At 47.4% G+C, this 24179-nt stretch overlaps 2 protein-coding genes across 6 annotated transcripts in view; one reads left to right on the forward strand and one right to left on the reverse strand.

The window, feature by feature from the left end:
* On the forward strand, window positions 1-22587 carry LOC109767175 (uncharacterized). Of its 5 annotated transcripts, none has more exons than XR_002233810.4 (5): window positions 1-2324; window positions 3208-3684; window positions 3923-4091; window positions 4166-4357; window positions 22283-22587. XR_002233810.4 is itself a non-coding variant. In XM_020325944.4 (1 exon), the coding sequence occupies exon 1, from the start codon at window positions 149-151 to the stop codon at window positions 2366-2368; it is 2220 nt and encodes a 739-aa protein (XP_020181533.1). In that variant the 5' UTR covers window positions 9-148; the 3' UTR covers window positions 2369-2661. The 5 variants fall into 5 exon arrangements, 1 of the variants encoding a protein (XP_020181533.1); XR_002233812.4 differs by having other exon boundaries at window positions 11-2324; window positions 3923-4054; XR_002233813.4 differs by having other exon boundaries at window positions 11-2324; window positions 3923-4023.
* The window catches only part of LOC141027137 (uncharacterized), a 21391-nt gene continuing 18722 nt past the window's right edge, over window positions 21511-24179 (reverse strand). The window contains exons 3-5 of the mRNA XM_073504104.1: window positions 23305-23433; window positions 23028-23219; window positions 21511-22083 (exon numbers count right to left, since the gene is read on the reverse strand). Of these exons, the coding sequence (XP_073360205.1) occupies window positions 21511-22083; window positions 23028-23219; window positions 23305-23433 (894 nt within the window). The remainder of the gene's footprint in view (window positions 22084-23027; window positions 23220-23304; window positions 23434-24179) is intronic.

A 24179-nucleotide genomic window follows, 5' to 3' on the forward strand; every position in this document is an offset into this window, starting at 1 on the left:
GGCGCTATTTCCAGCGCCGGGGGGCCGAACGCTGGAGATGCTCTAAAGGCCCAGGATCCCATCTCCCTCCTCCCACCTCCATCACCATCCGCCTCCGGCGGCGCCGCCGCCCACCTTCATAACCCACCACACAATAGCCCTCCGCGCCATGCCCCTGCCCGTTCCCACCTCCCGCCTCCTCGCCGCCATCTCCGCTGCCGCGTCCTCGACTGCAGACCTCCGCCGCCTCTCCCACCTCCTCCTCACCCCCTACACCCCACTCCCCCCGCTCCGCTGCCTCAATACCCTCCTCATGGCCCTCGCCCGCCACCGCATGCTCCCGGACATGGAGTCCTTCGCATCCCGCATGCCCGCGCGCAACCTTCGCACGTACACCACCCTTATCAATGCCTACTGCCTCGCCGGCGACCTCCCTGCTGCCAAGCGGCATCTTGCCTCCCTACTCCGCGCTGGTCTTGCGCCGGACTCTCATGCGTATACCTCATTTGTTCTCGGATATTGTCGGGCCGGGCTGCTTTCGCACGCCTGCCGGGTGTTCGTGCTAATGCCGCTCCGAGGATGTGCACGCACTGTGTTCACGTACACTGCGCTGCTCCATGGGCTGTGTGGCGCCGGTATGGTGCGTGAGGCTGTGGCAGTGTTTGCTGGGATGCGGGCAGACGGGTGCGCCCCTGACACACATGTGTATGCCACGATGGTGCATGGACTGTGTGGGACGGGGCGAACTGGTGAGGCAGAGGTTCTTCTCGCGGAGGCAATGGCTGAGGGTTTTGAGCCAAATGTGGTCGTCTACAATGCCCTGATTGATGGCTACTGCAATGCTGGGGACCTGGAGCTCGCGGTTAAGGTTTATGAGAGGATGGATCTTAAGGGGTGCTCAGCGAACGTGCGAACGTATACTGAGCTGATATGTGGGTTCTGCAAATCTGGCAAGGTGGACAGAGCCATGGTGCTGTTCAGCCGGATGGTTGAGGCTGGTTTGGCTCCAAATGTGGTGACATACACGGCCTTAATTCAGGGGCAGTGCAATAATGGGCAGTTGGAATGTGCTTTTAGGATGCTCCAATCGATGGAGGCCACTGAGCTGGTTCCTAGTGAGTGGACTTGCTCGATGTTGATTGATGCTCTGTGCAAACGTGGAAGGGTTGGGGAAGCTCAGTTGTTTCTTGGGTCTCTTATACAGAAAGGATACAGAGTGAATGAGATTGTCTACACCAGCTTGATTGATGGACTGTGCAAGGCAGGAAAGGTTGATGCTGCTGACAAGTTAATGCAGAAATTGGTTTCACAGGGGTTTGTGCTAGACGCTCACACATACAGTTCACTAATTGATGGATTATGCAGGCAAAAGGAGTTGTCACAAGCGATGTTGGTGTTGGATGATATGATGGTGAAAGGAGTACAACCCAATGCTGTCACGTATACCATTCTAATTGACGAGCTTGTTAGGGAGCTAGGATCTGAAGGTTCAAAGAAGATACTTAATAAGATGATTGCGGCAGGAATTAAGCCTGATGTTTTCACCTACACAATATTTGTTCGCTCCTACTGTCATGAGGGAAGGATGGAAGATGCTGAACATATGATGGTTGAAATGGTTGATCAGGGCATTTCCCCTAATTTAGTGACATATAACACTTTGATTAGTGGGTATGCAAATTTAGGACTAGCCAGTCAAGCATTTTCAGTTTTCAAGCACATGGTTGCTAGTAGGTGCAAGCCAAATGAGGAGTCCTACACGGCCCTGCTTAGATTATTGGTAAAGAAAAAATCCTCTAATAATATCCTTGCCAGCTCTGTTGATATATGGAAAATAGCAGAAATGGAATATCTCCAGGAGCTTCTGGAGGAGGTGGTTAAGCTTCAGTTGCTTTCAGACATTGAAATTTACAATTGTTTTCTTAGGTCTTTATGCCGAGTTGATAGATTGGAGGAAACCAAAATTTTGCTCGGTGAGATGCAGAGTGCTAACTTGACCCCTGGTGAGGATGTATATACTTCAATTATAGGGTGTTGTTGCAGACTAAAAATGCCAACAGAAGCTTTGACATTTCTTGATTCAATGATCAAAAGTGGTTATTTACCACGTATAGAATCGTATAGGCATATTATTTGTTCTCTTTGTGAGGAGGGAAGTATTAAGATTGCTAAAAAGGTTTTGGGTGACATGTTATTGGAGGAATACAACTACGATGAGATTGTTTGGAAGATTCTGATTGATGGTCTATTGCGGAAGGGCAATGCTGCCGAGTGTTTGATTCTGCTCTCAGTGATGGAAGAGCAAGATTATCGCCCTGGTGATGCATTGTATGCCAAGCTTACAGGTAAAGTATCAATTTCAAATGATGCACATGAAGTTGCTCAATAAAATTATTAGACAAACCAATAAACTGCCGTGTTTTGATGGTCTATTGACGAGGCATATGCATTTTCATGTCTCAGTTCAACTCCAGCATATCTTCTGCCCGTTATTGGTTTCCTTTCCACGATTTCAGGCTTTCAGCAATGTATAGAATCGTATGGAAGATCTCAGTCATTTTATTTGATAGATTGTAGGAAGATGTCTAGTGGAATATGTTCATACTTCAGTTTAGTAACACTGGTAGATTACAACTCATATGATATTATGTAACAGTATAAACTATGAAAAGTCTTTCATCAGTGACCAAGAATTTACTAACTTACTAATATGATGGAAAGCTTGATGTAAAAACAGAATGGAAAGCTAAATCATGCATTGTGTTCTCTAATGGAAACTGGGCTTTAACCCGTTTGCTTATTTTTTTTAATATAGTATTGTGTAGTTAAACAGATTTGGATCTAATATATTTAATGCTAATGATTAAGAACTCTGTGATACAGCCCATATTAGTATTATTAGGCTTATCAGTCATTCACAGATTTATGGCAGACTTTGTTGTGCCCTATTTTACTGCCCCTTGCCAACCTTTTTGCATTCCAGTATTGGCTGACTATTGTTATCATCTGGTACTTCTTTTCTGTAACCCCCCTTGATGTACATTTTCTATCAAAGTAGTGGTTCAGTCGTTGTCGTTGTATTGCAACAGTAAGTAAGAAATGCATTTTGCATATTTCCTGTGATAGTTGTTAAGCTTCATGCACTAGCCAAAGCAACCAAAAGTCCGAACTTATGGAAAGGGCTAGTGCAATCCACATATACTGTAACACCCCTCTCACGTGTGACAGGGAAGACAAGTCAACACGTGCAACCGGAAGAGAGCGACGGCGCGCGAAACTCACGTATGACTCAAGAGGCCTCTACGTGGACACAAAGGGGGCCTACCAGCAATTTTTAATAAATTGCGGAAGCCAGGACTTGAACTCAAGACCTTAGCTCCGATACCATGTTAAGCTTCATGCACTAGCCAACGCAACCAAAAGTCCGAACTTATGGAAAGGGCTAGTGCAATCCACATATACTGTAACAATAGTCACTTGCTCTTTCAGCGGGCTGTTTCATCCCTTGGAGGAAGCACACCCTTTCAGAATACCATGCAAACTCCACATAGAATAGCTCTCAGCCAATGGCTAGACTTGTATGTGTCAGGCATGCAACAGATTCTCAATGGTATTGGGAACTTCTCAACCAACTCGGAGAGGAATGTGAGCGGTGCATTCTATTTTGCAGATGGCAAGGCAGTTGTCGTCACAGGAAGAAAGAAGGTATTTTTCAAATTATCTTCTGTTTATGTTGTGTTTAGTTGCCAACTATTGCTTCCTCTTTACCTTTTATGATGCACATTTTGCTCCATCACTTTTGAGACAACTTCCTTCGTTGTTGAGTTATATTAAATGCACACAGTTTTATTACCGTGCCCTGTGCAACGTTTGTGTCTTGTGCACTAAAGGATGTGTTTCTCTTTTTTCACCCCCCCCCCCCCCGGGGTATTTTATTTGTCAGGATCAGGGATATCAATTACCTGCTTGAAGAGATACAACACCGAAGTTGAATTGTTTGTTGAGTTGATTGCTGTAACTTGGTGAAATTACTAGTTTCTAATGGTAAAGAGCATGAATATTGACAATTATCTAAGTATGTTCTAGACTGCTCCTCGAAGAATACTTGAATGGTAACCTGCATTTGCTTATTGCTTTCACCAATTTTGCAGTTACAATCTAATTATTTATAATTTCCATTCCGCAGGTAAATAGGATAGTCAAATTCTGGAAGATTCCATGGATGCAACTTATTGCTAATGCACCGAGTCAGTTTCTGTATATATGCCGGTTCTTAATACCGGCAGTAACCTCGATAGGGTTTCACGCGTAACCAGAAGGCCAAAAGGGAGTCACATGAGGCAGTTACCCAGGTCCAGTCCAGGTCCTCACGGTGGAGGTAAAACCCTACTCCTACTTGATTGAATTGATGGTGATAGCTTGGTATGGGAGCTATGATGTGGTCTACAATGGAGAGATCGCTATGATCACGTAGGTGTATCCAGATTAGATAATCTATGATCTAGTCCTAGGCCTTGCTTATACAGGGGACAAGGCCTAGGGGTTACAATGTTCTAGGCCGGTGACGCCGGGGTGGGGATCCTCCGAGATCCCCGGGATAGCTTGTATTGATCGCCAAGTAGATGGATGCGTCTTGATGAGGTTGCCAACCCGTTAGAGGGCCTGGGCCACACCGTGGCCTGATGGGTCGACTTTTGGTCTGCTCAGGTACCCCTGGTACATGGCATTGTCAGTAGCCCCATTGTATCCTTGCTTATACAAGGGACAAGACCTCGGGTTTACAAACTTCCAAGGTTTGTTATGCCTGGGTGGTGATCCTCTGAGATCCCCGGGATAGCTTGTCTTGATCGCCAAGTAGATGGATGCGTCTTGATGACGCCACCAACCTTTTAGAGGGCTTGGCCGCACTGTGGCCTGATGGGTCGACTTCCGGTCTGCTGGTGTACCCTTGGTACATGGCATCGTCAGTATCCCTCGAGTGCGTCATGGGCTTGACTGCATCTAGGTTGCAATTGAAATGATCGTGCTATCTTGGACTGCTTGGCGAGGTTGTGAGGTACTCCCAGAATCCCTAAAATAGAAAACAGATCTGGCTCCGCCTAATGAGAGGGCCATAGCAGCTGGACGTGCATGGTGTGGATACCTGAAGGGGAACCTGGACCCGACCAGACAGGAGATGTGCCTGGTGGCCAGCTCCCTAGTTTTGCCTTGATGTCAGTGGCTTGTTTACGAAGGGCCTAATGTCGACAGTAATCTCGACAGGGAGCCACGCGCAATCGAAAGGCCAGAAGGGAGTCACACGAGGCAGTTATTCAGGTTCAGGCCTTCACGGTGGAGGCAAGATCCTATTCCTGCTTGATTGAATTGATGGTCATAGCCTCGCATGAGAGCTATGGTGTGGTGTACAATGGAGACATCGCGAAGGATCATGTAGGTGTATCGAGATTAGATGATCTATGATCTAGCCCTAGTCCTTGCTTATGTAAGGGACAGGGCCTAGGGTTTACAATTTCCAGGTTGGTTACGCTCGGGTGGGGATCCTTTGAGATTCTTGGGATAGCTTGTCTTGATCGCCAAGTAGATGGATGCGTGCTAATGAGGCCGCCAGCCCGGTAACAGGCCTAGGCCGCAACGTGGCCTGATGAGCTGATGGCCTGGTGGGCCGACTCCAGTCTGCTAGTGTACCCCCGGTACATGGCACCGTCAATGTACGAGGTAGGTTGACCACAACAACGAAAAAGCCTTTAGTCCCAAACAAATTGGGGTAGGCTAGAGGTAGAACCCATAAGATCTCGCGACCAACTCATGGTTCTGGAACATGGATAGCAAGCTTCCACGTAGCCCTGTTCTTTAATGATACTCCAGTCCTTCAGATCTCTCTTTACAGACTCCTCCCATGTCAAGTTCGGTCTACCCCGACCTCTCGACATTATCAACGCGCTTTAGCCGTCCACTATGCACTGGAGCTTCTAGAAACCTGCGCTTAATATGCCCAAACCATTTCAGACGATGTTAGACAAGCTTCTCTTCAATCGGTGCTACCCCAACTCCATCTCGTATATCATATTCCGGACTTGGTCCTTCCTCGTGTGGCCACACATCCATCTCAACATGCGCATCTCCGCCACACCTAACTGTTGTACATGTCGCCTTTTAGTCGGTCAACACTCAGCGCCATGCAACATTGTGGGTCGAATCGCCGTCCTATAGAACTTGCCTTTTAGCTTTTGTGGCACTCTTGTCACAGAGAATGCCAGAAGCTTGGCGCCACTTCATCCATTTGGCTTTGATTCGATGGTTCACATCTTCATCAATATCCCCATCCTCCTGCAGCATTGAGCCCAAATATCGAAAGGTGTCCTTCTGAGACACCACCTGCCCATCAAGGCTAACCTCCTCCTCGTGCCTAGTAGTACTGAAACCGCACCTCATGTACTCGGTTTTAGTCCTACCAAGTCTAAAACCTTTCGATTCCAAGGTTGTCTCCATAGCTCTAACTACCTATTGACCCTCATCCGACTATTGTCGACTAGCACCACATCATCCGCAAAGAGCATACACCATGGGATATCTCCTTGTATATCCTTTGTGTCCTCATCCATCACCAAAGCAAAAAGATGCTCAAAGCTGACCCCTGGTGTAGTCCTATTATAATCGGGAAGTCATCAGTGTCGCCATCATCGGGAAGTCATCAGTGTCGCCATCACTTGTTCGAACACTTGTCACAACATTATTGTACATGTCCTTGATGAGGGTAATGTACTTTGCTGGGACTTTGTGTTTCTCCAAGGCCCACCACATGACATTCCGCGGTATCTTATCACAATGAACACCATATGCAGGTCCTTCTTTTGCTCCCTGTATCTCTACATAAATTGTCGTACCAAGAAAATGGCTTCCATGGTCGACCTCCCAAGCATGAAACCAAACTGATTTTTGGTCACGCTTGTCATTCTTCTTGAGCGGTGCTCAATGACTCTATCCCATAGCTTCATTGTATGGCTCATCAGCTTAATTCCACGGTAGTTAGTACAACTCTGAACATTCCCCTTGTTCTTGAAGATTGATACTAATATACTCCGTCTTCATTCTTCTGGCATCTTGTTTGCCCGAAAAATGAGGTTGCAAACTTGGTTAGTCATACTATAGCTATATCCCTAAGGCCTCTCCACACCTCAATGGGGATACAATCAAGGCCCATTGCCTTGCCTCCTTTCATCCTTTCTAAAGCCTCCTTGAACTTAGACTCTTGGATTCGCTGCACAGAATGCCTGCTGGTATCATAAAAAAGTTGTCCAGTTCAATGGTAGAGCTCTCATTCTCCCCATTGAACAACTTGAAAGTACTCCTCGTCCTTCACTAGGAGCTGGTCTGAATCTTCTCGTCCTTCACTAGGAGCTGGTCTGCTCTGTCCTTGATGCATTTGACTTGGTCAAGATCCCTCATCTTCCTCTCAGATCTTGGCCATCTTATATATGTCCCTTTCACCTTTCTTCGTGTCTAACCTTCAGTAGAGGTCCTCATACGCTTGACCCGTTGCTTCACTCACAGCTCGCATTGCGGCCTTCTTCGCCATCTTGTACTTCTCTATGTTGTCTGCACTCCTATCCAGATATAGGTGTCTGAAACAATCTTTCTTCTCCTTAATAGCCTTCTGGACATTATCATTCCACCACTAGGTATCTTTAGCTTCGCTTCTACTAACCCTGGACACTCCAAACTCTTCCGAGGCCGCCCTACGAATGCAAGTCGCCATCTTCATCCACATATTGTCTGCATCCCTCCTTCCTCCCAAGGGCCCTCCTTAATGACCCTCTCGAATGCCCGAGCTACCTCCCCCTTGATCTTCCACCACTTCATTCTAGCGACTTTGGTACGCTTATCCCGCTGGCACGAATCCGAAAGCGGAAGTCAGCAACCACAAGCTTATGCTGAGGGACAACACTCTCTCCAGGTATCACCTTACAATCTAGGTACACACGCCTCTCTTCTCTTCTCGAGAGCATGAAGTCAATCTGGCCAGAGTGTTGACCACTACTAAAAGTCACTAGATGTGATTCTCTCTTTTTAAAGAGGGTGTTAGCTATGATCATGTCGCAGGCTAGAGCAAAGCTTAAGACATTTTATCCTTCTTGATTCCTGATGCCATAGCCAAAAACCCCATGCACCCCTTCAAAGCCTGTGTTAGATGTGTGGCCATTGAGGTCTCCTATGAAGAGCTTCTCGCCAACCAGCACACTCCTAACCATGTCCTCCAGGCCTTCCCAGAACTCCCTCTTGGTGTTCTCATTGTGGCCTACTTGCGTGGCGATAACATTGAGAACTAAGTCCCCAACTACCAGCTTGACCAGGATAATCCGGTCCCCACGTCTCTTGACGTCTACCACTCTATACTTGAGGTTCTTGTTGATCAAGATGCCTGCGCCATTTCTGTGTGCAGCCGTCCCCGTGTACCACAGCTTGAAGCTGGTATCCTCCACCTCATTCGCCTTCTGTCCCCTCCATTTGGTTTTTTGTCCCCTCCATTTGGTTTCTTGGACGCAAAGGATATCAACACCTCTCCTCACTGCTGCATCAACTAGCTCACGAAGTTTAACTGTCAGGGACGACCCTACATCCTAGCTACCTAAGCGGATCCTCCTAAGCTCGGCTAGCTTCCTTACCCTTGGCACTCATTGAGTCAAATGCGAAGACCCTTGCTCATTTTCCACTACACTCGGGCGTCGATGTAGCGTGCCACTAAGGATGCGACCACGTGATCCTTGCTCACTTGCCACCGTATCCAGACCAAGATACGGCGCGCCACGGGGGGGGGGGGGGGAGGGGGTGACGGCCTGGCCCTTGCCCATTTGACACTACACTCGGGTTAGAGCATCTCCAGCCGTTGAGCCCCCCAGGCGGCATTTTTTCGCCGCTTCGGGGGCTGCCAGCGAAAAATTTGGCCTGGGGGTGAGGTTTTTTCCAGCCGCGTCCACCCCCAATCAATTGGCCCGGGACATTCTTGGTGCAGGTCGAATCGACTGCAGCAGCAACGCGAGATGCAAGAAGCCGTTGAGGCACCGGAGGTGGTGCGCGACGGCGTCGTAGAAGGCGAGGTGGGCGAGGTGGCGGCACTGGAGGCGGCCGCCGCCGGCGACGGCGGAGAGGACGAGCGCCAGGAAGAGGAAGGAGGCGAGGAAGAGGCGCCAGAGCTCCTGCTTCTCCACGTCGGCGCTATGCTTCTTCTCCACCGTCTTGTCGAAGTGCAGCTGCACCACCGCCCCCAGCGCCTGCGCCGCCGCGTCCCGCGCCACCTCGAGGAGGCGGGGAGGATCTCGAGGTCGCCGGCAAGTCCGGCCGTGGCCAGCTGCATCTTGGACGGCGAGGGCGGCGGGGCCTTGGAGGAGGAGGCCATGCTTCGCTCGGCGGCGCCGCGGCGGTCTGGGGGAGGATCTTGAGGTCGCCGGCGACTCCGGCCCGGCCGTGGCCAGCTGCATCTCCGACTGTAGCACCGCCCCGGCCGTGGCCAGCTGCATCTCCGACTGTAGCACCGCCCTGGCCGTGGCCAGCTGCATCTCCGACTGTAGCACCGCCCCGGCTGCATCTTCGTGGCCTTCGCGCCCGGTGCCGGGGCCGCCCGTGGCCGGCGCGCCCGGTGTCGAGGCCGCCAGTGGCCGGCGCGCCCGGTGCCGGGGCCACCCGTGGCAGGCCTTGCCGCCCGCGCCCGCCCACAGCGTCGGCGCAGGATGAAGCCGCCGGCGCAGGATTGGAGGAGGTATGAAGCAGCCCTGAGAATCCACGGCGCGGAACGGCGGCGCAGGATGGGACTCGTCGCGGCGGCGGATCGCCGGCAGGTGGCTCTGCTCTTTCCCCGTGCGGCCATGATTGCTTGTTTCTCCACCCCCTGGTGTTCTTGGCCGCCGAGTCCGCTGGCCAAGACGGAACTTCCCGGGCATGCACGTGGTGGGCCTGTGAGGAAAAGAGGAGAGGGAGTGAGGACAGAGGCCGACGTGTGGGGTTTTCACATGCAAAAAGTAGTGCCGGCGCCCCCGGCTGACCCCCAGCTTTCTGGGTTTCTCTTGCCAGCGCCGGCTGTAGTTTTCGCTAATACCAGCGCAAAACGAGCCCGTGGGGGTGTGGCTGGGACCGTTTTTGACTGCCGGCGCTGAAAAAAATGAAAAAATGCTCCTGGGGGGCTTCCTGGGGGGCCTAGTGGAGATGCTCTTATGATGTGGTGCGTCGCTGAGAGGGTTATGCCTCAACAAAAATCTTTTGGGTTTCATCTCCATAAGAGTGGCTGGGTTTTGACGTTGGCTCGCCAAGCCTATCACAACCCTTCTCCTTTATCCGGGCTTGGGACCGGCTATGTCGAGACAACATAGGCGGAGTTACGAGGTAGGATGACAGGCTATGTTGAATAAATTTAGCATCAAGTATTTCATGTCCATACTTAAATAATGCTGTTTAGTACTTTAGTGCATAATTTGTAATATACATCGAGTTATACAATTATAATTATTCGAGTCCATACTATACATGTCTCATCATGTTTCTGTTTAGTACCCTTTCTAGTTTTTCAAATCTTGAATGATAAATATAATTGCTTTATAAAGTAAATACTGGTATATAGGACAGCGTTTTGTGGCAGTAATTTTTTGGGTCAAATTTAGTCATGGAGCGATAGCCACTATCTAAAACCTTGTGATCCTAGTAGTAAGCTGGTGGTTGTATAAAACAAGGTAGCTACTATTTTTTTAGGTTTCGATTAGTATGCCACATACCAGGGTCTAATGTGCGATAGAAAATTAACCTAGTTAAGTGGTGAAAATTTCCGCTGAAAAAAAATGTTTAAACAATGACCATTTCACTTTATACAAACACCGCCCCGCTTCCGAAGGAATTTGGAATCCTCATGTGAGTAGTAGGATTAGTCTATAATTTTTGTAGTTCATCTCTGTATGTGCTATTAGGATTAGGATACGAGTCAAAATTCCCAGTATCTCTACCCCGACTCTTTATCTGATGTGCTACATGCTCCTCCAAAAATTTGCTCTGCTTACCGTGATTCAGTAGGTTTGAACCGCCCTCAAGCTCCACCTACTCGCTGATTCACTGGTACCATGTCTTTCTTCCAATAAATCGCACCTACTCTCTTGTACAATAGCTAGAGCTTGCAAACTCATTTGCAATTTTGCATATAGATCCAATCACCCAAGTGGTAGCATGCTTTTATTAGCCATGATTTCTCTATTGGACCTCCTATTGGTTTATTTAGTTTTGGCGGGCAAATTTCTTGAATCTTCTCCCTCTCACTTGCTACGAGTGCAAATATATATACACTAGTATGGGCTTATGGGCCTAAAACCCACATACACCCACACACACATATAGCCCAGCACCCCTTACGATTGGCGATAGCTATCTAATGCCCCTATCTTGTTACATGCCAACAAACACTCTTCACTAACTAATCACCTTGTCAACCAATCTGCTATTTGTTCTCTAGAGGTTACATGGCTTGACTTCAATGTGCCTTCTAGACGCTGTTGATGAAGGATTGATCTATTTACACATGCTTTGTTCGGTCATGTCAAACTGAATTGTTTGTATTATTAATGGCCGACTTGTTATTTGGTAGGTGCTCTTTTTTCAAACCGTTAGTCTCATCGAACCGCACATCTACAGTTTAAACCACTTTGTAGTGAAAGAGGTTGAAGACTCTGTAGGTGTGTGAATCCTTTTTGTAGCCAAGCATAAAACCCTATGTGCTTTCGGTGCAAATTTGGAAGTGTGATGTGGATCCTTTATCCAACACCTAGCACCGAAGACTTTGAAATAACTTACATTTGGCTTCTTACCAGTGATTAGCTCATATGATATTTTCTTGAAGAACTTGTGATGATAAGCTCTGTTGATGATGTGGCATGCAGTGCCAATGGCTTCAGGCCACCACTTTCGTGGTGTCTTGTATTCGTCAAGCATCCTGCGTGCCATCTCAATAAGAGTCATGTTCTTGCGCTCCACGACGCCATTCTGCTGTGGGGTGTATGGAGCAGATAGCTCATGAGTGATGCCAAGAGTGTCAAGATAAGTGTCAAACCCAATGTTCTTGAACTCAGTGCCGTTATCACTCCGAATGTGCTTGATCTTGACGCCATAGTTGGTCATAGCATGGTTGGCGAATTTTCTGAAGACATCCTGCACTTCAGTCTTATACAGGATTATGTGCACCCAAGTGTATTGAGAATAATCATCAACAATCACGAAGCCATAGAGATGTGCAGAAGTAGTAAGGGTAGAGTAGTGAGTAGGGCCAAATAAGTCCATGTGTAGCAGCTCGAAGTGACGCGTAGTCGTCATTATTGTCTTCGAGGGATGCTTGGCCCTAGTCATCTTCCTAGCTCCAGAGGCTCCACATAGATGATCCTTCTTGAACTTGACGCCCTCCATCCCTATGATGTGCTGTTTCTTCACAAGGGTGTGCAAGTTCCTCATGTTCGCATGTCCTAGCCTTCGATGCCAAAGCAAACACTTTGATGCTTTCGCTAGAAGACATACGGCAAACTATGGTTCTGCTGAGAAATCTACCATGTACAAGTGACCTCTTCGATAACCTTCGAAGACTTGAGATTTGTCAGAAGCCATTAGCACAAGACATCGATATTTTCCAAAGATGACAAATCATATCAAGATCACAAAGCATTGAGACTGGCATTAGGTTGTATCCAAGGGATTCAACAAGGATCACTTTATCCATGTGTTGATTTTTTGAGATGGCAACCCTACCTAGACCCAATACCTTGATTTTCCCAGTGTTAGTGGATGTGATATGACTTTTTGAAGACGGTTGAAGAGTAGAATCCATGAGAAGACTTCGGTTACCAGTCATGTGGTTAGTGCAGCCACTGTCCAGAATCCATTCAGTAGCTTTCGAAGATGTACCCTACAGTGCAGTTAGTAGGATAATCTTCACAAAGACTGTTGTGAAGAACAAACATGTATCAATAAAGGTGTTCTGTATAGGTAAGTTTTGTGGAGGATATGATAGGACGATCATCAAGAAACCCATGGACGAAATAAATGGTAAGACCATTTTGACATTTTATCTTGCGTCCAACAAGATTTTTCAGGTCTCGAGCATGAAGTCCAATGGTTTTCGGCTGGAGTCCTGTTCTTGCACAAAGGATTAGCTTTTTGGTCCATAGCAGATGTGAAGTACTGTCATAGACTTCCAAACATCAATTGGGTATAAATTCGAGATGCTTTTATGATAAGTGGAGTATGGGAAGAAAAACATAGTAAGCCCATTGGGGCATTTTATCTTGCGCCCCACAAGTTTCATCAGGTCTCAAGCATTGTCTTCGGCCAATGCTTTTCGGCTGGAGACCCAATCCTGCAAGAGAAGTTAATTCTAATTAACCACCCACATTTGAAGGGGTGGCTTAGAAGCAATGAGTCTAAGTGCAGCATCTGAGAATTTTGGCTTTGAACCCTAGCAAATAGTCTCGCAGGGGGTGTATAGTACTCATATAATAAGCAGAAAAATTCTTTGATTTGTGAACATAATGGTTCGAAGAATAGTGCTCATATTCATGAGCTTGATCATTGTTTCCCTGCAAAACATTGGCGTTAGGATGGCCATAAGTGGTTCTCTCTCTGTATGAAGATTTTGGACCATTTGAAGCCTTTAGTCTGGGGTTTGTCTTCTTCCCTAGTGGTGTCATGATGTCATTCACAGGAAGCTTTTCAAGAAGACTTTTGGGAACCCAGATCTTCTTCATAGGAGAACCATTCCTGCAGTTAGTACCAATAAACCTGGCAAACAGGGTTAGCACAGTTATAGCCAGGTACTGTAGATGGATCCACTGGAGGTTCCTTTGCAGCAACCCATGTGGTTTTGGGGTATTACTCAGGTGTACGGTATTAGCCATCAACATTCATGTTCCTTTCGAAACCAACACCCTCTTTCCTAGGGTTTCGGTTCAAGATCTGCTTCTTGAGGACATCACAAAATGTCTGATGCCCTTTGAGGCTTTTGTACATGCCTGTTTCAAGCAATGTCTTCAACCTAGCATTATCATCAGCAATAGTAGTGGTTTCCTCAGATGAGGGTTAGTGTCCACATCCGCAGTTGAAGATATTGTATTGTCTGAAGCATTTGAACATTCAGCAGTAGAGATAGCATTATCACACTCAAGACATTTTAAGCAAAATGGCACAAACTCTTCCTGAGCGGAACTGATCTGTTGAACGAGTAGTGAATCGTTATCAGTTCGAAAATCATCATGAGACGCTCTCAATTTCTCTAGATCTTGCTTCCTTTGAAGATAACTGTAGGAAAGCTTCTCATGATTAACTGAGAGGGTTTCATGACGACTTTGAAGATCCTCATACTTAATTCGAAGATTTTTTATGTCTTCAATTAAGAATTGAGTGCGATTCATTTCCTCGTCCAGCAGATCATCGCTTTTATCTAACAGTTTTTGGATCTTTTCCATAACAGTTTGTTGTTTAGTTGCAATTTTAGTCAGTGTCTTATAGCTGGGTTTGGATTCACACTCAAGAGTCATCTTCGCTGGAGGTTTCAAAGTCGGCAGCGCGGGATGTTACCTTAGCGCCTTTTGCCATAAAGCAGTAGGCAGGAGCAGAGTCGTCGTCATCATTGACTTTAGTGTCGGTGACATAACCATTGTCTTCCATACTGAAGATGGACTTGGCGACGAAAGCCGAAGCTAAAGCCAGGCTTGCCAGCCTGAATCAGACTCCTCCTCTGACTCCACCTCCGTCTCCTCTGAATCCATTTCCTTGCCGATGAATGTACGAGCTTTGCCAGATGAACTCTTCTTGTGGGATGAAGACTTCGAAGAAGACTCTAAGAATTTCTTCTTCTTTTTGTCAGTCATATTCCTTGCTCTTCTTCTTTTTCTTGGCTTCTTTTTCCCATTGAGGACTCTCAGATATGTAGAGTCTTGGGTTGAGGTCTCAACATTCTTCGAGTTGTATTTTGAAGACTTTTCGAAGCAATTTTTCTCGGAGAACTTCTGGAACTTCTTCACAAGCATTGCAAGTTCCTTGCCAAAGTCTTCAGGGCCACTTGAACTGCAGTCAGAGTCTTTAGATGAAGATACAACCTTTGCCTTCAAAGCACGGGATCGCCCATAGTTAGGGCCATAGATATCTCTCTTCTCAAATAGCTGGAATTCATGAGTATTGAGGCTCTCTAGAATATCAGTAGGATCCAGTTGCTTAAAGTTTGGACGTTCTTGGATCATCAATGATAGGGTGTCAAACGAGCTGTCAAGAGATCTCAATAGCTTCTTCACAACTTCATGCTTGTGATTTCAGTGGCGCCGAGTGCATGAAGCTCATTGGTGATATCAGTAAGACGATCGATGGTAAGCTGGACATTTTCGTTGTCAAGCCTCTTGAAGCAGTTGAAGAGACTGCGAAGAACATCGATTCTTGAGTCTCTCTGAGATGAGACGCCTTCGTTGACTTTGGAGAGCCAGTCCCAGACTAGCTTCGCAGACTCCAGGGCACTCACGCGACCATACTGCCCCTTGGTCAGATGACCACATATGATGTTTTTGGCAGTCGAGTCAAGTTGCGCGAACCTCTTCACATCAGCAGCGGTGACACCTTCACCGACCTTGAGAACTCCAGTCCTGACGACCTTTCGGAGGTCGTTGTCAATGGCTTGAAGATGCATGCGCATCTTATTCTTTCAGTAAAGACAGGGCACGCAGCGGAGACCTTGATTATCCCTACAGTCGACATAGCTAAAACTGCAGGTGGTTAAACCGAATCACACAGAACAAGGGAGCACCTTGTTTTGATACCAATTGAAAGTGCTAGTTATCGACTAGGGGCGGGGGGTGAATAGGCGATTTTTATGAAAGACTTCAAAAACAGACAATGTCTACGAAGGTAGCGGAAGTAATACAGGATCTAACAACACTGATGATTAAGATGAGCAGGCATGGCAGGTGTAGACCTCATACATGGATGCATGCATTGAAGATAAACACAAGAAGCATGAAGATAAATGAGCAAACAGATGAATGGCTTCAGAGAATATCTTCAAACACAGACAAGCAAGCAAAGGATTCACAGAGTGATGCAGTAAGTAAAAGGGAGAGAGGATGGAACAAGTAGCTCGGGGAGGACAATGATTTGTTTGACCATTTCCAACTGCTGTGACAGTTGTATGCCTGGTTAGGGAGGCTGAGATTGAACTCAAAAGACCTTGTCTTCACCTTATTTCCCTTGAGCTAAGGTCACCTAGACCTCACCCAATCACTTAGGTAAGTCTTCAAGGTAGACTTCCAAACCTTTTCGTTCACCGGCAATCCACAATGGCTCTTGGATGCTCAGAACACGACGCCTAACCGACTAGAAGATCATAGTCTTCAAGTGTAATAAGTCTTCAGTTCACTCAGAACAGAATGTCTTCAGTGATGCTCAATCACTTTGAGCTCTGGGTGTTTTGGGTTTGTCCTTGCAAGGATTCTCTCTCAAAGGCTTAGGAGGAAGGTTGCTCTCAAAGGACAAAAACCGTGTACTTCTCTCTAAGCAGCTACCAACTCATGGTGGAGGGGGGTGGCTATTTATAGCCAGGGGGCAACCCGACATGATTTGTCCGAAATGACCCTGGGTCATTGGGGAACTAACACGTGTCCAATGGCCGGAATTTGAACCCACGCGGCAACTTGACTTGGGCTACAAGTAAAGCTGACTCATCCAACACAGGATAATATTTTCTCTCATTTGTCTTTGCACGAAGACATAGGATTTTAGGTTGAGCATCACGTCAGATTCTGACTTCGTTTACCTCTACCCCACTTGACAGTTCGGTGGTTCCGATGACTTAAGAATTAAGAAAATGAAACTACCAAAAGACTACGTCTTCGTGCTTCATTGTCTTCAATGAATGACTTCATGAACCATTATCTTCAACATGAATGTCTTCGTGAACCACCTTTGCCTTCAGTGTCTTCATACATTTTTAGGGGTCATCTTCGATGGGTAAACCGAATCAATAGGGACTTCTATCTGTGTTCTCCTGTGAATGTCACAAACGCATTAGTCCCACAACCAAGTTTGTCTTCAATACTTCAAAACCAACAAAAGGTGGCACTCGATGCACTTACAGAAACATAAATGATAAGTGACTGTAGTGCTTCTACAAATTCATTCATACGATGCCTGTTCAGGAGTCAGGACAGAAGTGGATTGGGTATATATATCATCGTGATGTCGAGTGTGAAATGTTGTAGATCTAAGACATAATAAAATCATCACTTCCTTAGCCGTAAACCAAATAAATCACAGAACATATCGGAATCATCACCATGAACCAGCACAAGATTGATAAGTGGCCATATCAAGATCATACCTTTAACCCAAGAATCAATCATGACCAGTAGTGACTTAGTGCAGCAGCCCAGTTTTGTGAATGATATAGAAGACGTGGTGGTTTCTTGTAGCTCCGGCAATGGGCTACCAAAGCCGTAAATTGACCCGAGCTACATATGGATGGGAGGAACCTGCATAGCCGAACCTGCCTATGGAATCTCTGCAAAACAGAGTACACAGTGGAGCCATGCAGCCTGAAGTCACCATAGGGAAGATTGTATCAAACAATTTGATCCAAATAAATTAAGAATCTTCTGCTTGTGAATGTTCAATCCCATCCATGTGTGCAAGACAGACTACATGAGAGGCAGAGACTAACAATGTTTCTAACTGAAATAAGCTCCATTATCATAATATCATTAGACAAGCACTACGATGATCAGTAACAAAGATAAATCATCAAATGAATCAGCAATATTCTAGAGCTAGCAGAGAGCTTACAGCCCAAGCATACGCGAAACCACGCAAGGAAGATGCCCACATCCATATCTCGACAACGGAGTCGATCCGTCACTCGGAGAGCTTATAACCCAAGCATACAATATTTGATCTGGTCGCTCCCCGACAGCAAGTCGATCTCATGCATTCTCATAGTCGTAGGTGGCCGGCGCTTGATCCTCGTCCCACATCACGGCGCCACCATCCTCATATGTCCTTACCGGGGCTGGTAGATCCTGTCGATTCACAGGCACACAACAATCCCGATTAGGTGAGATTCGACCAGCAGCTGGGCAAACAAAGGAATAAATATATCAAACTTTATCAAGGAGAAGGGTGAGTCATCAAGAGGAGGGGAATGATTAGTGGAGGAAGCATGCACATGGATCCGCCTCTACCGTTCTTGGTCGAGGCCGCTGCCGTCCTTCGTCGAGCAGAGGCGAATCGAAGACAAACTGGGGCGAAGGGGAGGGCCAGCAGGGAAGACCAGTGAAGCAGGAGCACGCCTGGGCAGGTCACCGCTGTCATGGTAGGGCATCACGGGAAGGGTGTCGGCGCGGGCAAACGATGGCGGCGGTAGCGGCGGCAGCGTGAGTTTTTGTTTTGCGCTAAGGTTTTCTTTGCGGGGACATTTAGCGCTGAGTGGTTGCGGACACGGGACAGGGATATTTCTTCTACCGGTGGAGCACGGTCAGCCTGCGGTAATTGCTAGGTGCACACTCTCAGGATTAGATTAATCCTGACGGTTAAGATTTGCCTAAGAGAGATGAACTGGTGGTGCTGTTCTAGCTGTGTACGTTTGCTGGGGTGTGTTTAAGAAAGAAAAAGTTTACTCTTTTATTAGTAGAGAAATTGGGCCAGTAAAAGTACCTTTTCAGCCAGTGATATGTTCTAATTCCAGAGTGACCCTCAAGTGCAGAAGTGTGATATGTATGCAGGAGTGTTTGACTAAAGGAATTTGCAGTTCCATTGTATAACCTGGTGTTGTATTTGAGCACACCATCATTTGGGGAGAACTTGTCTTGATCAAAAACATCTTGTGCGACTTTGGTCAATAGTTTGTAGTAGTCAGCATGCCCAACATAACTGTTTTTAACATCAGTGAGCAGTGCCCCTAGTGTGTCTTAAATGTAGTTTTGGGGATGTCTGGTGTGGCCATTCTTATTTGGTGATAGCCTCACCTTAAATCGAATTTGCTAAAGAATTTTGCTCCGTATAGTTCATCCAGTAAATCCTCCATAAGAGGCATGGGGAATTTGTTTTTAAAACGCAGTGGAAAACTCTCTGTAATTCACACATAATCTCCACCCCCATCTTTTTTTATGACCATTACCGCTGAAGAGGAATAGGGACTGAAACTGAGTTGCAGTTCTTTCTTTATAATCATAGCACTTCCTGTAGCCAATCTGGCCGACAAGTTGAGAGGCCATCCAGGAGTAACAAGTGCCCCACTCGTGACAATGAATCTACGGCACTATTGTCCACCCCTGATTTGTATTTGAAACTGAACTGCAGCCCCACAAGTTTTGCCTGTTTTTGCGCTGAAGATCTGAACCCAACTGTTGTTCAGTCAGACTACACAGGTTCTTATGATATGTATAGATGACAAACGGCCCTCTTTGTAAATATTGCCTCCACTTATCGACAACCATAATTAGTGCAAGAAATTCCTTGTCGTAGATGGATAATTTCTGATTCATAAATCCTAATGCTTTGCTCATATAAGCAATGGGGTGCTCATTCTGCATCAGCACAGCACCCACCCGTGACCCCTATTGGGCAAGCGTCTGTTTCAATGGCAAATGGCAGCTTGAAATTTGGGAAGGCCAAAGACTGGGGTACGGGTCATCACTTGTTTTAAGAGCTCAAATGCTGATGTAGCATGTTCAGACCAGACAAACCCCTTCTTAGTCAGCAGCTGTGTCAGGGGTTTCGTGATGATACCATAATTCCGATACCATAATTCCAAACAAACTTGCGGTAGTACCCTGTTAATCCGAGAAACCCTCGCAATTCTGTAGCATTGGTGGGTACGGGCCATTTCTTCGGCTGTTTTTTTTGGACCTATAGCCACCCCAGTGTCTGAAATAATATGGCCAAGATACTGAATGTTGCTTTGCCGAAGGAGTACTTGGACAGTTTTGCAAAGAACTTGTTTGCACGGAGCTGCTCGAGCACAAGGCGTAGGTGTTCCAGATGAGCTTCCCATGATGCATTGTACACCAGGATGTCGTCCAAGAACACTATCACAATTTGTGAAGGAAAAGAGCAAAGACTGAGTTCATGACGCACTGGAACGTCGCTGGTGCATTCGTAAGACCGAAGTGCATCACATGGAACTGAAAATGCACGTGGTGTGTTTTGAAAGCCGTCTCTGGTTCATCTTCAGGGCGCATTCAAATCTGATGATAGCCTGCACGAAGATCTAGCTTTGAAAAGAACCTTGTGCGTGCGAGCTCATCGAGTAATTCATCCACCATCAGAGAGGTACACATCTCCATTAGAGAAGGGGTTTGTGACGATTCACCAACTCTAGTATGCAGTGTATTGTGCCCTTTATGTAGGTGAACACACTAGGTGCCTGTGTGCCACATTTATACATCTGGTCCGTACACACAAGCACACATCTTCTACCCCGTCGCTTCAGGTATGCATCTTTCCTCTGTTTTAATGCTAGCTCGTCTCCACCTTAATACACCCCCACCCCCTCCCTCCCATGCGTGCTTCTCTCCCATGGCACTGTGCTCTGGCGAATGGAGGAGAGAAGCCTCCAGGCATGTATCGGCCGCTGCACAGGAGCTGCAATGTGCTGGCAGCCATGTCTCTATCGTTGTCGTCACATGGACAGCCGTGGCAACAGAGGAGAGCTGCAGCGGCGTCTAGCCTGTAATAGCTGTTGCATCAATTCCATTTTTTGGGTTCACTTGAGATCGACGAATCGGAAGGAAACTTGAGATCGATTAGAGTTCGGTCAATCGGACATCAATTTCCGATCAAACCGAGCGAATTCGTACTCCGATCTAGATCTGGGAGCATAGCAAACATAATACTAGTTAAAGAAGACGCACATTGCTTAAACAAATGGAATGAATAGTTTTCTAACTGGGGCCATAGCGAACATAAAACTATCCTAACACCATTTTCTTGTTTTGCACTTTCTTCCGTAAATAGATGTGTAGGACATGGGCGCAGTCTCCACCATGCAACGTGGACCATTAATTTCCGTACAAGTATATCAGTAGAAGTAATATGGAATACTACCTCCGTCCCAAATTATAAGACATAAGTGTCTTTTTTTTCTCGAGAAAACGCAAGAGAGCTTGCATTTCATTGCTTTGGAAAGAGAGAGGGTTTTAGTTACAATCCTCCAAGGAGGGAATTATAGTGCCCAAAGGCGCATCAGTGAACGTCCCAAGTTTGCGGTACGATGGCTTGTAGCCCGAGGGTGCCGGCTCTGGCTCAGAGGGCGGCCTCGTCCTTGATCTTCGTGAGTAGGTAGGTTGCCGAGGGCCGTCCTCTGTCGAAGACGCAGTCATTACGATGCTTCCCGATCATCCATTGGACGAGGAGGGTCGTGGAGGCGAGGCCCTTGCGCATGGGTTTGGGGGTGTGCTGCCGCGCCATGTGCCACCAGTCATTGAGAGAGGTCTCGTTGTCGGGCGGGGCGCAGGGGAGCCGGAGCCAATACAGCACCTCGTGCTAGATCTGCCGGGCAAAGGGGCAACCTAGGATGAGGTGGTGCATGGTCTCGAGGGCCTGGTTGCAGAGGGGGCATCGCGCAGGGTGTTGCAGGCCGCGGCGGGCGAGGCGGTCGGCCGTCCAACATCTGTCCAGGCGGGCGAGCCAGTGGAAGAATCGGACGCGCGGGGGTGCCCAGTTTTTCCATGTGAGCTTCCATGGGTTGCAGCCGGTGGAGCCATTGAAGGTGGTGATGTAGGCCGATTTGGCGGAGCAGACGCCGCGGGGGCTCCACTTCCATGAGAGGCTGTCTGGCTCGGCGGAGAGGGTTGTGTTGCTGACTGCGTGCCAGAGCTGTAAGTATTGCCTGATCTCGTGGATGCCAATCGTGCCGTGTATGTCCCGTGCCCCTTGGTTGGCCTGTAATCCGTCGGCGACGGTCCTGAGCTTGCGGCGGCGCTTGGGAATGCAAGCGTATAGTAGCGGCGCGATCTCGCCGACGGAGCGCCCGTCGATCCAGCGGTCTTCCCAGAACAGGGCTGCCGCGCCATTACCGATTTGTATGGTGGTGGATGCGAAGAAGAATGCACGCTCCTATTTATGTCTTATAATTTGGGACCGAGGAAGTATTATATTATGGAACTACTCTTGTTTATAAACTTAACCTAATCTTTATCTTATGTATGATGAGTCAAGTTTAGAAACATATGAATTTGATGGACAGATCTAGTTTTGGTTAGTCATTCACATTTTATGATAATGTGTAGTACTAACGTATTTGGCTTCTGAGCAGAGTTCCAAGAATGTTTTGGAAGGCAACTTGAAGACTTTGGTTCCGTTATTTTAGAATCACGTGGACGACAGGTGCTGCACACTTCGGTGTAAAGAGGTGTCTGAAAAACTGCGAGGGAGGTGGTTGTTCGGGGCGTCATATATAACCATATTCCAGAATGGTTAGGCAGATGCTCAGTATGCTACCAATACATTGTAGCGACACCAGCAATTGTACTTCTGTAGCATGTAGCGACACCAGCAATTGTACTTCTGTAGCATGCCAAAATAGTAAATAAGAACATAACAACTTTGTTCTCTTGGAAACCTACCCTCGAAGCGCTCGCGCTGCTCCCAAGGGTGGCGGCGGGGGCTATCTGGACCCGCCAGGGCCGGTGCGTGTGGATGGTGCTCTTCTACTCTGTCTGCCGGGGCTATCTGGACCTGCTAGGAGGTGAGGAGCTCCAGCTCCACATTTGATGGTGGGGGATGTTTGGGGCGCTATCAGGTGTGCAGTACTCCGGACGTAGGTCCTGCTCATTATCGGTGATGACAATACTCCGGGTGTTGTTTCCTTCTTGGAGGCCTCATTGAGGAGATTCGGCCCCTCTCCCATCCTCGAGCTCTACTCTAAAGGGGCCAGTAGTGACAAATACAGATTACAGAGGCACGGCAAGCCGTGTGGTAAGGTAGCTAAGCCAAGACCTGGCAGCTGCCTTGTCAGCATGATCTCGTAGGCGATGCGAGAAAAGCTCAAAGTCAGTTACAATGTTCTGAGCAGTAAAACGAGAAGAGTGATCTTCAGAGCGGAAGACAGCAGCGTTGCGGGAGTCCCAAATTCTCCAGAGCACGACTAGGAGCACTTCCGCCCACACCCTGCATTCAAGCTCTTGCGGGGGCTGAACCAGCCAGAGGTCCTGGAACCTGGCAGTCGTGGAGAGGCCTAAAAGCGCCCAAATCTGCATTACTCGTGGACAGGTAATGAACAAATGAGTAGTATCTTCAGAAGGAGCAGCACATCGCGGACAGTTGGCAGAATCAGACATGTGCTTGTAGGTCAGATTTGCTCTGAGTGTTTAGTCTTCCACGAAACAGCAGCCAGGCGAACAGCTTAAGCTTCTGCGGCGCTCTTGATCTCCAGATTAGGTCAGCATGATCGTCCTCAAGGTCTTCCTGCATCAAGATCTTATATGCGGCTTTGGAAGAGTAGTTTTGCCCATGCAACAGGAACCTTTCGTCCTGGCCACAGCTGTACATCCTGCAACAACAAGCAAAGAGCATCTAGCTCACGCGAGGCGGCCGAGGTTATCCTGTTCGAGAGGTTCTCCTGTAACCCGTCTCGCATGATATGTACCACTGGGACGAAGAAATTTGTAGAGTGGGAATAAAGGCACGGAAAGGCAGTGGCTAGAGAGGTTGGCAGTAGCCAGGTATCAAGCCAGAAGAAGGTCTTCTGACCATTGTTGGTGAGCACGAAGGTGATCGGAAGAAGTGTTTGTAGCTGTGTTTGGATAATATTTGTTAGGAACGTAGGGTTTTGGCAGGATGCCAAGTGGGAGAGGCTGCAAAGGTGTTGCTTGTCTAACCATTCAATCCAAGGTAGCTGAGTGGTGTTTTCATCGGTGAGGTATTTGTGAGCAAACTTCATAAGGAGACAGTCATTCTGAACAGCTAGATTCTTAATGCCTAGACCATCAAATTTTTTCGGTTTACAAACGTTTTTCCAAGCAATCAAACATTTGGAACCCGTGCACGTCTCCTCAGCAGCCCAGAAGAAGGCTCGTCGAATGGCATCCAGCGCCTTTAGCGTTTTCTTTGGGATTTTGAAAACAGACATGAAGTATGTAGCGAGAGAGTCTAAGACAGAAGAAATGAGCACCAGCCTTGCAGCCCGATTGAGCAATTTTGCGCACCAGCCC

Source organism: Aegilops tauschii, chromosome 7 (assembly GCF_002575655.3).
Source record: "Aegilops tauschii subsp. strangulata cultivar AL8/78 chromosome 7, Aet v6.0, whole genome shotgun sequence".
Classification (NCBI taxonomy): Eukaryota; Viridiplantae; Streptophyta; class Magnoliopsida; order Poales; family Poaceae; genus Aegilops; species Aegilops tauschii.

Coding starts and splice junctions, on each gene's coding strand:
- LOC109767175 (XM_020325944.4), top strand. CDS start 149: ATGCCCCTGCCCGTTCCCACCTCCCGCCTCCTCGCCGCCATCTCCGCT.